The sequence below is a fragment of the Zonotrichia albicollis genome, chromosome 8, assembly GCF_047830755.1.
Source record: "Zonotrichia albicollis isolate bZonAlb1 chromosome 8, bZonAlb1.hap1, whole genome shotgun sequence".
In the NCBI taxonomy this organism is placed as follows: domain Eukaryota; kingdom Metazoa; phylum Chordata; class Aves; order Passeriformes; family Passerellidae; genus Zonotrichia; species Zonotrichia albicollis.
Genome location: NC_133826.1, coordinates 6,780,001 through 6,794,400, shown reverse-complemented (window position 1 = coordinate 6,794,400; position 14,400 = coordinate 6,780,001). Strand labels below are relative to the sequence as shown.

General features: G+C 37.0%; 1 protein-coding gene across 1 annotated transcript in view; it reads right to left on the bottom strand.

Annotated features, from left to right (window-relative positions):
• Positions 1-14,400, bottom strand: part of FAF1 (Fas associated factor 1) — a 144,100-nt gene that overhangs the window by 45,125 nt on the left and 84,575 nt on the right. Inside the window, exons 9-12 of the mRNA XM_005482246.4 lie at positions 3,385-3,480; positions 2,635-2,761; positions 1,722-1,785; positions 700-781 (exon numbers count right to left, since the gene is read on the bottom strand). Coding sequence (XP_005482303.1) covers positions 700-781; positions 1,722-1,785; positions 2,635-2,761; positions 3,385-3,480 — 369 coding nt within the window. The remainder of the gene's footprint in view (positions 1-699; positions 782-1,721; positions 1,786-2,634; positions 2,762-3,384; positions 3,481-14,400) is intronic.

Below are 14,400 nucleotides of genomic sequence, written 5' to 3'. Positions count from 1 at the left end.
AATTTAAACAGCATGATTTTCTTGTTTGTGTTTCAGCTTTATCTGTGCTTAATTATGCAGGGTTTTGAGTTTCTCCTTGGTGAATCAAGGCACCAAAACTTAAATAAACTGTCCCCATTCGAATTTTATTAAAATACTGATTTTAAAACTGTGCATGGAATAACAGAAACTTGAGATGCCTGGTTGGATATACAGAAAAACTAAACAACCAAACCTTAGTACTGGAACTTACTTGGCAGATAAAGGCTCTACAAAGGGGGGAAAAAAAAGCACACTGTATTTGAGAGAGCTTCCAATTTAAATTTACAATTTCATTAGCCATTCTTCAAAGGAGGTACCAACATGCAACAGTGAACTTGTCAACCACAAGACTCAGAGGCAGGGTTATCTGGTGCTAGGACACCATTATTTCAGGAAGAAAAGGGAGGAGGGGAAAAGAAAAAGAGTAGCTTTGACAACTAAAGAGCTTCAGTAAAAATACAGCCTGAATGATAAAAAGCATCAGTTATTCACTGCAATTTCAGCAACCACCAAGGTAAGTCTTTTAGTCAGTCAACTGAATGAGGGCAACTCTTCTTGAACAATAAAAGCAAAACAACTCCAACATGTAGCTCAGCTTTTCAAAAATCAAGATGAAACCCTTAAGGTGATTTCCAGTCCCCCACTATTTTAAATAAAGTAGTTTTAATACACACTTACATCTCTTGCTTTCCCATAGAAGGCTTCTTGAAAAGCAGCCTCTAATGATCCAATAAAATAAACAGGATGGCAGTCACCATATCTATTTGAGATAAAATTTCCAATTAATAAAAAAGGACAAAATCAACTCATTTCAATATTCTCCCTTCTCATATATTCTGTAAATATAATGCATTGGCTAAATCTTTAGAAAGATGAGTATTACACTTCTAAAGGACAGAAAGAAAATATTTAGGACCCATTTGTTTTCTGACATTGGAAAACTCAAAGGAATGAACTACCTTACCAACTTTATCATAAAAACATTCTGTTTACACATGAGTTACCTTAAGTTCTACACAATTTTCTACAAAATTCCTATAAAATTTTCAAATTATTTATTCTCTTTATTATATTCTTAAAGGTTAATTGAAGGCTATTCTTCCATTACACATTAATGCATCTCATACACATAAAGGAATATTTCATCACTGGAGTGAAAACAGAAAATATATAAACTTTCCATTACTTTGCAGCTTCTACCTATTCAATGAAACAAGCAACTGTTTAACAGTGCATGATTTGTAGTAAAAAGTTTTTTAAAAATCCAGAATATCTCTGTTTTTTAACAGTCAATATTTACCCAACCATTTTGCTACTGTGAAAACTCTTACAGCAACGATGTATTTATTTTTCAGTACTAATCAGTTTCAGCTTTTCTGTTCCTGCATATCATAATAAAATTATCAAATATAACCAATCTTTCTCATCCTTCTGGTCCTTTACATAATTAAGTAATGGTACTACATAGTGGCAAAATAAATAGGACAAGAATCAACCACTCCAGCTTGGGCTGAGAAATAATTTTATTTCAGAACTAGTTCTAGCAGCAGAATTAGAATTCAAATAAATTAGATTAAGATTTCTAAATATGCTATAATCTCACAAGAAAACATGTAGACTTGGTTTATTCTTATTTTCATTATTTACTAACTTCAACTGAGTTTGTAAAAAGAATGGGACAGTTAACAGTCTAAGCTTACCTTGAAGAAAACTCTGCTGTAAATTGTAATAAGGCATCTCCTTCATTTTCAGCATTTTCTGGCACTTAAAAAATTGGAGAAAAAAAAAAAAGAAATGCAACTCTATGGAAACAGAATGTAATATGCAAACACATTCACTTCACAGGTATTTCATGTTCCCAGCTTACTGAAGTGTTACCAAGGAACCATATAAATTTCATGAAAGACTATTGAGTATGAACCTTTCAAAAGACAAGAAATTTTCTGAGGTCTCATGAATATATTCAGGTTTTCCAAACAGTAAAATCCTCAGGTCCAGTGTGATGTGATATTTCACTTGCTCTGGACTTACTTTAAGACTTGAAAGGCTCCACCCTTCCTATTGAAAATGTTAGAAAGCTTTCCATATTATTACATATATTTGCTGTCAAAAAACTTCTAATGAAGTAACACTACTGCAAGCCTAAAGTAAATAAAGAGTATTTATGTATGTATGTAGGAGGTAACTGACTGCTCCTGCTCAATCCTTTCCATAATTCAAGGGCAAATAATCATTGAGAAACTTGATCAGCATAATGAGTAAAACATTAATCAGAAATAGAATCTGTAGAATTTTCAAAACAGGGAAGTGGAAATCTAGTTATCTACAGGTGCATTTGGATAGAGATCACAATTTCTCTGACTTTATTTGTTACTCATCAATTTTAAGTTCAATTATTATTCTTCAGTTGCAAAGTTAAAATTTTCCCTCCACAGAAAAGTGCTTTTATAGTTGCCAGTTATGTGTGCAGTATTTTCCTTTGGTACATCCATCAGACATGACATTCAAACAATTCTAACCAAAAGATGTTTTCCAGTTTTTAAATCTGCAGCCCCCTCCCACCTCTCTGCCTTCACTTCTGCTGCACAACATCCAGTTAATTGTAACTCTTACTCATTGGCGATTTCCTCAAGGCAGATGAAGCTACTCCAAACATTTCTCCATCATCAACTCCAAACTCAGTAGCATCTTCAAAGTCATCTCCATCACTATCACTAACCATATGAACATCAGTGCATTGCTGTATAAAAACAAAACCCAAATTCCACTGTAAGCTTCTATTTCAGACATTGTCAGTGAAATACTAAATACACACGCAGTGACAAATACACAAACTGTGGTTTGATTCACTATTTTATACAGCATTATCAAAGGTAATTTTTAACAGAAGCCTGGTTGAAAGAAATATTATGTGATAAAATGCATTATTAAAGAATCTCTGCATACACATAGTTAAGCAAATTTTATTCAAAGTTAATGCTGTTTTTCCATCTAATGGTATCAGAGCTGGTGTAAGAAAGCTGCATAAGAAAAAGGGAGAAAAGCCGCACAATGGTGGCTTTTATATTGGTATTTGGAATACCCATACAAAGGATAAAAACCAAAATTTTAGTGCAAGGAGCTAAGGTCATCTCCCCCAGTCAGATGCTTTGCTGGGATTTGTTTGCTTTCTTTTTCCTCTTTTTCTTCAATGACTCCTTTGCCCAGTTCCTCACTTGGTCACAATTGCAGGAACTGTAAATGGATTGCTGTAAGACACAAATCTATTGACACAGCACAACAGGAGGGATGGTGACCACTGCACCCTGAGGTGTCCCTGCCTGCTCCTAGAGCACACTGGGAGCACAGGGATGATGTCCTTACCTCCTCTGACTGCTCCCTTGTTTGCACAGGTGAGGATCTTCTCCCAACTGTGAGTCGATGGCAAGGAAAAGTCAGTCCTGACACGGCTAAAGTCATCTACAAAGCAAGCAATGGTTCTTCATTAAAGCCTCAGTCTCAATTAAAGGTTGGGGGGAGGGTTTAAGGTTGTTTAGAGGTTCAAATTAAAGACTACATTATTTAAACATATATTAAGAAGCTGAAAAACCAAAATTATTCCTTACATTAAAATATTTAAGGAAACATCAATTGAGTTTTACTGAGGTGTATGTACAAATTATCCATGGAACTGCAAACTCCAAAGGGCCTTGAGTTGTTTCCCTTTCTCCTGAACCAGTATTGAAGTTTGAAATGTTACTGTACATGGCAACTTTTACAGTTCTATGCATTGATGATGCAAATAAAGATTTTTATTTTTGCTAATCAAGAAGCAATTGTTAAAGATGCCAAGTACTGATACACATAATTAAAACCGGTTAAATTGTCTTGAAAAAAATTTGTATTTTGAAAGATCTGTTTATCAGCAGAGATTGCAATAGACACAATCGCATTGGCAACTTAAAAAAGATATTTCTTCTCCTTTTTGGTGATTTTAAATGTCAAGGGTGTACACCATGTTCCTCATATGAACAAAGACACACAACCCAAACTGCTGACACTGCAGTCAGCACAGGATGGATGGTCAGTAGCCAGTGCCAACAGAAACAGCACTTCTGTCCTTTGCTGTATGCCTAAATCTCAATTTTTAGAAAAATTCTACTGTCATTTGAAAGACAAAATTATTATGATGCTTGCAACCACACAGCAATAATATTTGAAAATCTGGTCCTATATTGCATTTAAAAACACAATCATTATAATGCCTAAAAATGAGAACTGCCCACTCTGTGACCAGAACCACCTGTGCCATCCCTGCATTTCAAGCTTCTGCCCCACTCCTGCCTTTTCTGGAGACCACAGCAAGCTTGATGACCACAAATAGCAATTTCAGAAGCACCTATCTGGAGTGATTTTACAATGCAAGTAACTCCCAAATAAAGATAATCAATTGTTTTTGGCAGTGACAAAGTATTTAATGCTATGCAATTTTCAGTGATGTGGAGAAGGGTAGTCCTGACTGTATGTTTAAAACATATTTTGCAATGGTTCCTTCAGATGAAACACAGAGAGGACAGAAAAACACCTAGATCCTGCAAAACTTATTAGTATTTTTGCAGAGCACAGAACAAAATATTTACATTATACATTTCAGAAATATAGCACTCTCCTAATTGGACTGTAAAAACGTTTAGGTAAAATACATTTCAATCATTCTCAACAAAAACCCCAAGAATAAATCATAAGCCTTAAATTTCATTTACTGCCATGAGCACTGAAAATACCCCATTTATTTTTTATACATAATTCAGAGCGACTTTCTCACTTGCCTGCTAGAACTCACAGAGATTTAATTTGCTGCAGGTTGAAGCAGGCTGATTAAGCAGGCTGGTTACCAAATGAATGTTAACCTGTCTGAACTAGCCTACTGTCACATTCTCACAGCAAGGTTAAACACAAGTTTAGCTGTGTAAAAAGCCCAGCAATCGCCTTAAAGGAAGTGAGTTTTAATACTCTGGAGTAAATGAAATATTAAAGACGACACCCAGCTCTAGACCAATTACCTATGAAACTCCTGTGACAAGAGCATAAGAACTGCATTCTCTGCCATAATCCGCCATTTCAATTATTATTTTTATAAGCTTTTAATAATAAACAAAACCCAACTGTTATAAAACCTGAAACTTTGCCCTGCAGTTTTCACACCATATGAAATGCTGGTAAAACACACAAACACCCACATGAACCACACACAGACCACAGCTCCCTCTCTCACAGCATCAAATCCCCTGACAGATGCCTGGAAAGGCTCCCAGTATCTTTTACATGCACATTAAAGAGAGAGTGGTAAGATCAAGCAGGCAGTTATTGTGCTGCTTCATCACTTGGCCCAATTGCAGGGTGTTGCAATTCCAATTTGCAACCCTATATTATAGTGTCAAAGCGTCTCTCAAACACCAGCTAACAGCAGAAGGGGTTCCACATCAGAGCCTGTTTCATCCCACCCTCCACACAGTTGCTGGAATGTTGGGGGTTTGTGCACATGGGTGTGAGAAATCACCCTTCCCCTTGCCTTTTTTTTTCCCCCCGTTTCTGAAAAGTTGGGGTTTTTTTTGCAAAAGAAATAGCAGTTCTGCCTTCATTCCAAAATAAACACCAAGCATCAACATTCTTCTAGAATAAAGTTATCTTCATTCAAAGATAGAGAGTTCTCTTGCAAAGAAAGACTCTTGCACCACAGAAGCTCAAGCTTTATTTTGGTAATCATAAAAACACCAAGACTAAGCAAAACATTGTTTTCAACAAACCCTTTCCTAGTCCTGTGAATGCAAGGTACTGATGGAAGCACCACTGAAATGTCTCAGTGGCAAGAACTGTAGAGCTCACACTGCCCTAGGAAAGGTTTTTCTTTCTGAATACTGCACCTGCCTCCTCCCAAACAGAGACGCAGAAAATTATCACTGCAATAAATTATCATTGTTTCAGCCACCTTCCCATGGGAATGGACAAAATCTTTATACCAACCCCATAACTGAACCAACCTCAAAAGTTGGTTTGTAGCCAGAGTACCTGATTACCCAGATTCTCTAGCTTATGAGCCCATGTGGATGTGAAAAAAACCTCCAAAGTCAGTCACTTTTCTGAATTTTTCTTTTTTTGCATGAAGTCACCACTATGTGGGTACCAGAGCTTGAATGGGATCGCTTCCACATGCCCAAGAAAAGACACTGAAAATGCATTTGCAGGACATGTGCATGAACAAGGTAGGTGTAGGTTATAAAAGAAATAATATAAAAGCAAAAAAAAAAAAAAGATTACTCTCTTTTTTAGGCAGGGAAGTTATGCTTGTGCAAATCAAACTGTCTCAGAACTGAAAGGTACGAGGTAGAAAGTGAAACAAAATCAGAAATAAGGAAAATTGCTTGCAAAAAGTAACTTCAGAGCCAGATCTTTTGTCCAACGCTGTGTAGACATTGCTTGTATTTATTTAAAGTAATCTCCTACTTGGCTTCCTATAGCTTTTAAGGAGAAGGAAAATAAAATTCAAGATATCAAACATTTCAGGAGAGTCTCCTTTTAGGAAACAGCAGAGATATTACATGGATTCAGGAGCTCTGGGATTCAAATGGTAAGGGTACAACCTGGACTAAAAGTTTACAAAAGGTTACCTGAAATAAATTTTAACTACTAAGAGAAAGATCACTACAAAATCTTACAGTTTAGAGAGGAAAGAAATAGTGTGGTGCTCACTTGTGCTTTCCAGCTCTAAGACACTAATACTATTTGTAAATGCTCAGTGTGAGATGATTTGCTTTTCAATTGCCAGCATTAGCAATCGAGGAATAAATTTAAGCAACACTTTTTCTGATCCAAACATGCAAGATTCTTTGTCAACCTTCCAGATTAACCCAGAAATATTTGCCAAATCTGGAGTGAGACCAGATGCTTTAAACAATAAATTATTCTTCATGTTATATTAGTTTTATGTTGAAGCTTCTATAAATACAATTCAGAACAGTCTAAACCCACTATTTTTTCCCCAAATATTTCATGATACAAATGTACCTGAAGGAGAGAAAGATATTATTGAGAGCATGTAATTCCAGAGTGCTGTCACCTCATGCTCAGAATAATATGAAAAATTACAAGTCCATAATCTCAAAACCTTGTATCTTCTAGAAAGAGCTTGTTGGCACAACTTAATTCCCACTCTTGCAGACTTCTGACATTACAAATGAAGGAACAAACCCAGTCTCTTGCACCAGTCCAGAGACATTTAATCAAGATGCTGAAGGTGTGAGAAAGATAAACAGTAGAAGGAACATGAAGGAACAATACCAGCAGAGAACTCCAGCTGCAGAACTCACTCCTCTGAGAAACGCTGATACAAAAATTATAAGCTCAGTGGACTGCATCAGGAAAGGAGTAATTGGATACGACAAATTGGCCTTCCTCATGTTCAGCCACACACTGATGGAGAAAAACAGCATCTCAAAAGAGATTTGAATGGCAGCCATGCCTAATGAGGAAAGTGAAGGAAGATGTAAGAGCTTTCTAATGCCTTACAGAATGTAGCTGGGACACCCAAAGTGTCCAGCTTAAGGCAATAATCTGTACAGAACAGGACATTCTTCCTCATCCTCAATTATTGAGAGCTTGTGCTGTTCACAGGACACTTGCCATCAAGGGATCCCACCTCTGCAAAGGGATAAAGCTTTTTGTAAACAAGAACGATTCAGAACAAGCAAGTATAATGTTCAAGGAAGGTAGAAATATTGGTTTATTTTGTGCTCTTTGTTCAGGTTTTGATTATTACAAGAGCAATGAAATTTTTTTCACTTTATAGAAGGTTTTTGAGTGTGCGGACACTGATTTGCTTTAATGGACATTAATCCATCTATCTGAACATACAGACACCTGTTAATCAGGGCAAGTTATTAAATGGAGCCTTCAGCTATAATACTCAGTACTTGTCAATTTTAAAGAAAACAGCTTTTGGCTGTTTAAAAGACCACTGAAAAGGAGAAATTGTTTCAGTCATTGTAACAAGGTAATTTTATTTTCAAACTACTCAAATGACAAATTCTTTCCAACCACTGGAGAGGTATTTTTCCATGACAAAATATTTTGTAATCCCATTTTTTTGGCAAAAAGTAGAGATTCTTGATAATTTGTTCTCAGAAATTCAAAGGTCAAACTGTAAATCTCACAAAGCATCAGACAGAAATTCAGAGACTACTTGATCCATACACAAAGGAGAAGATTCTATAAATGATGCCAGATTTCACTTGCACACACAGAGCAAGTGAAGCAACAGGCATTACCTGACAATGGCAAGCCAAACCCAAAACCTTGCAGTGGACAAACCTTCTGGATTTTTAATATAAAAAGATCCTAAAAATGTAATTTCTGTATAATATCACTGATATGAATCGGTCCAATTATTCAAGTAGCTAAACTTCTAATACAGAGTCATGTTTGGCTGTATACAATCTGCTTCAATAGGAAATTAAACAGGGAACTCTCACAGCATGATTTTCTATTGAGGAAAAGGAAAAAAATCCATTTTCTGCTTTTAATACTCAGAGATAAAGTAAGCAAACAAGATTCTGGTGTACAAAATAAAAAGCGTGTTTTCCGATACTTGACTCTCCCCCATAAATCTCCCATAAAAAGGGCTCTTTCTAAAGGTTGCTTAGCAGGCTGCACTACACACATAGGGGTTTGTAATACACATTTATCACACCAAAAAATCTCAATCAAAAACAAATGCAGTGTTACCTACTAATCCTGGTTCAAATACTCATGTGACAGCCCTCTCACTGTGCCCAAAATGTGAGTTGTTTACCTTTTCCATTACTAGTTTACTCGCTGATACATGGCTTAAGAATAGAGAAATAAACATGACCAAGTACATTTCATACCACTCAATTATTATAAATAACTTCAGAGAGGTGCCCATGGCAAAATACTCAATGACTGGCAGGTGTCTCCTCTGTGAGAATGTCACTCCCACAATTTGATCCTTTTCCTCATTGGATTAATTACCATGATGGTTCTTCCCCCTCATCAGGCAAGTGAAGGGATAAGGATAGAGGTCTGAGCAAGGAGCATTATCAAGCATTTCAATTTTCATATTAAATTTACTATTCTGTTATGTGACCTTTTATTATAGCACAAACTAATTTTCTGAGTATGATAAATGCCCATTTATCAGATGGATGGATGGAGGGATTTTCTTGAAGGTACAGGGAAAAAAGTTGCATTTTGAATTCAATTATAAGAAGTTTGAGAAGAAACAAAAACTTTGAGAAAAAAGAAAAACTCTAGAAGGAACATTTCTGTTCTTGTTTTTCTATCAAACATTCTATGCACATGGTACTACAGAAGGATTTGGATACAAGGTATTTTAGGGATCAAATGCTTTCATTTCTTAAGTGCACTGACAGCAGGTAAGGTAATAAGACAAAACTAACGATAAACCAATCTATTTGGACCACCTAAAAAAGTTTTTCTTCTTGCTGTTTACCATTGGAACTAGATTGGTCAGGCTGCTCCACAGCTGAGGCTCACTCACATTTCCATTTTCCTTTTGGAACCTATCTTTTCCAAGACTGAAGAAGCTAGGAAAAGCAAGGAATATTTGTATGGTGGACAGGATATAGCAATTAATGTGGCATATTGGAAAAATCCAAGTGTACAAGGCAGGGGTGAGAAGTAGAGCAAGTGAGTGAAGTTTTGGTTTTGCATTTGAAATACAAGAGTAGGAAGTTTTTCATTAAACAAACAGTTGAATAAAATTGTAGTTTCTAAGTGCATTCTGCATAGCCCTTTCATGTGAGTATTGAAGCAGGGGAAATAAGAGTATGGGAACTCTGGCAATCTTCTGCAGTTCTCCAGAGATTATCAGACGGCTCCACACTCTTTCCTGGCTGGAGATCCAAACAGAGAAACCAATCCATGCCAAGAAGGAGGTGGTGGACTCGCAAGCAACTCATGCCATTTCTGAGGATACTCCAAGTCTCCAAAACGACACTATGACATGAGAGAGTTTTCACATGAGCTTGTTCTTGCCATGGCTGCAGCTCCTGGTGTTTAACCAAGCATCATTAACAGTGCATGGGCAGCCTGTTATGCTCAAACTCTCACTGAATTCCTTGGGAACAAACAGGTGGTCAACTCTTCCAAACCCATCACCTGTCACTGTTTATATTCAATAAATAACCTATCTTCTTTTCAACGTACAATCTCACAAAGGCAAACTGATACATGATTTAAGAATTCCTGCATGCTCATGTTTAAAAGTTATGTTTAAAGCTCCAAGAGATTCAAGATTTTCTGTGAATTAAAGTTTATCCTTTGGCTTGTTTTTTCTCAAAAGTTAGCAAGTATTTTTCCAGTAGTAACAGACTGTAAAACTACTTTTATCCATACTAAAATACATAGTATACATAAAACAAGTGTTATCGCACTAACAAAGAGCAAGTACCCCAATGAAAAATGAAGGTACATTGCAATTCAAAAAGCAAATGTATTAAATACATTCTTTTAGTTGACTGAAACAAGGGCTTTTTTGTACTATGCAATTAATTGACTCAGAAAGATTTACTACCCACAGCTGAAGGGCTCTCTTCAGTCTGTACTGCTCAACTAGACATTGTTATCCAAGCTCAGTACATAATATTAGAAAAAAGAAATCAAACACCCAAAGCTCATCTACTGCCACGTAAGCCCTTACCCTCCTTGAATAACAATAAAAAGTGGATGTAATTCCACATTAGCCACTTTGTCTTTTGACATCAAATAGCATTAGCTGGGAAAAACAGTCAAGTATGCTTGAGGTTTGTTTATTTTATTAAACTATTGCACAAATATGAAAATGAACAGAAGAGCTAAAAAAATTTGACAGCCCTTGAAATTAACTTCCTCTGGAAAATAACTTCATTTTCATTACGCCTCTCCAATAAAAAGAAAAAAAATCTTGACAGGTATTCAACGTTTCATTTTAAACACTAACTGGATGAAAAAAACCATCTCTAGCGTGGAGTGTGTTCAGGTTATAAATCAGTAATGCTTATTTTAACTCCTCACAAAGTGTTGTTGAGATAATTACTGCTGACAGCTTTAGTCAAGGTTCATTTCACTTTTTCTACTATTTTTCCCCTGTTAGAAGTTCCGCAGGGCCCATGGGAAGATCCACCCCTCACACCTGTTGGGGTTCTTCATGTTACTGAGGCCAGTTTGGACACGTCACTTCACATTAGCATTGTGCCAGAGCGCTGTGACAATTACTTATCGCAGGTTTAACTCGGAAAAAAGTTTCTAATCCAGCCACAAGAACAGTGTCAGAGTCCGTAATTTAAACCTGTCAACACAGGTTGCAGGAAATTCATTCCAAGGATTTCAGTCGTGTTCCCATGGTAGATCTCTGAACTATAATGAAGCTTAAAATCACAAAGGAATGCTATAGAGTTAAAACACCAAAAGTTTAAAGAGCTCTGAACTGAAGAGGAAAAAAAGTGCCTGAACTATTACTCATGTTTTAAAATTTGATATATTCTTTAGCTTAGGATTAAGAGACTGCTGTGTAGATTTGCCAAAATTCCAAAAGGCTGCTGCATATGTGTCTTATTTTGCCACAATCCTGGCAGATCTTTACATGTGCTGAAGGCAGAAGTATGGTGAGGCAGCTCTGGAATCATCTTGAGGATGGTGTGGGAGGCTGGAGGAGCTCCAAGGCACAGTGAGGAGGCCACTCGTGTCCCTCAGACACCAGGGCAGGGATGCTGGCACTGCAGCAACAACCACCCTAAAGGCAGCTCCACAAAACACAACGGGATTCTTGTGAGCTTGAGAAAAAGTGGTGCCTGGTGCTCTGGGAACACCCAGCCCTGGTGTGCTGGTTGAACACACATGCCAATTTCTGCTACGGGCCCTGTTAATCACCAGCCGTGTTACTGTGCATCTACCCCTGTCGTTTGCTGGCTGAATGAAAATTATCCCTGGTTTTGATTATTTCTCATTTGACTGAGCCTAGTTAGGCAAATTAGGAATTAAAGCAGAAGGACAGCTACTGTAGTACTTTATGTTGCTTCAAACCACAAATATATTTAAAGGAAACACAAAGAAAATAATATTTCCTCGTACAACGGATTCTGCAAAAAAAGAAATATACTTGAGAGACTGAAATAAATACCCATGATCACTTACAGAGCTCATTCTTCTTGTTAGACAAAAACTGTAAATATTAAAAAGGATGAAAAATCTGCCAAGCCATTTGCAGCTATTTGAAACACAGGGTAACAGAATTAAATAAACGCTGAAAGACCTGGAACACAGTTAAGTATAGACCATGAGGCTAATTGTGGATCTTGAGTTAATTACTTTCCACTGATACGTTTTCTCAATGGTCTTTTACATGAGTTTTTTCTTTCCTCAGTCTGAACCCCAAGGCAATTCAGCGTGCTAGCCTCCAAACTCTGGGTGATTCATTGTGTACTTCTGCCTTAGGATTTTTAGTTCATGCAGAGAAAGCCAGGCTTTCACATCAAGTTGATGTTAATGTGCACTGACAAAGCAACAGTAAAGGAGCTTCATGTTTGTCACAACGTGCACTCTTTAATTTAGTAATTGCTTTATACTGATATGCAAATAATGACACATTTCCCAAATTTCCAGTTCCTCAGCAATGCTTTTGCTAATTACTCAGTGGTTAAAACTTAGGCATGTAAATTGGTCCAGTGAGTTTATTAATCAGTACACCTGTGTGAACTGATGTATAAAGCACACATGCCTGGGAACAGGTCATAACTCACTGTACATTCCTGAAGGGCTCTGGGACTGAAAAAAACAATTCTCTAACTAAATCAAGATAAATTACAACTAACAGAGTGTTATTCACAGATAAACTGGGATTCCCAACCTTTCCTAAGCTAAAGAGACACTGTCTTTGGGTGACAACAAATAACAGGAGTCAAAGCATCCATCGAGAGAGGGATCAAGGTAAAGAAAGAAAAGGTCAATTAAAAAAAGGACAAGAATCCCTCTAGGCCCTAAAAACATGGGAAAGGGCCAGTGCCCACTCATCCATCCGTTCTCTGTGGACGACACATGCTTTGAAGTCTGGTTATAGTGTTTTGTGGTACTGTGTACTCTTACTTTTGATACTCTAACATGAAAAATTCAGCTGCACTTAACACGGATTCAGATTCATAAATGCAAAAACACTCTAAAGAGTTTTAACCTGTCTTGCTGTATTTCCTCAAAATTGTCCTGTTCCATTTGCTTGCTTTTATGTTCCAACAGAGCCTGTTAAATTTCTGGTATTTTCTTTATGTAATTGGCATAGAATATAGACAATGTAATAATTGTTTTTACTGAGTCTGATCTCAACTACTTATTTTTCACTATACAGAAGAGACACAAAACCACTAACAGGTTTTTAAGCTTGGGAACAAATAAAATAATAAACAGTATAAAACTAACAACAATCCATCCACATCACATATTGCCCACAGATATTTACAGATACACCTTGGGAACTGCTTTGCATTCACAAAGAGTATCAGCCAAATACTTGGCACGTTTCTGGTCTATGGTGGGATGCCATTTACTTCACAACATTGTACAATGCTCTGGATGGCAGAGAAGTGCCTGGATTTGTTTCCAGCACTATATAATTCCTTGGCACAGTTCAAGCAGTTGTGCTAGCAGAGCTGCTTCCAAAAAAATGCTTCAAACACTGATGGGATTTTTATGCTGCCTTTTCTTCATGGATATCATTTTCTGAGGAATCGGATTTTAGCAATGTTAGCTCTTGAAAACACAGTGCTACTGACTTCTAAAAATGAGCTTCTAAAAAGGCTGATTGTTTCCTATTTTCTGTTTCTCTTACCTGGAATGTGTATCTTCTAGTGAAGTTCTGCTCTGCTTATAAGAGTGGAGCTTCATTACAAAGAAACAAGCACCACTGTGATAATCCTCCAGGAATAATGCAATTACCACTTATCAAACAGGTGTCTGCTGTATTCCAAGGAGATTATCACTTCCTATTCTGCTCTCAGAGAACACAGAATAAAAGAGAAGCTGCTACTATTAAATGACTAAGGGGAAAAGGAGTCTTTGATAACAGCTCCTGCCAGCATCTCTCAGCAGGGCATGAAGCAAATGTAGTCCTTCTATAACAACTTGGCACTGAAATGAGTATTTTGGTTTCTGTAAAATGAGTTAAAGCACCTAAATAAGACCACTCCAGTTAACTCAATCTGAAGCATCTCTCTATGTTTCTTCATGGAATATTCCAAGAATCTCAGCACCTCTGGCTTTATGGCAAACCATGCCCCTTGTGAGTAGTCCAGAGAAGGAACTCTGCCTGTTCCAGCAAAAATGGGCTGCAGAGCT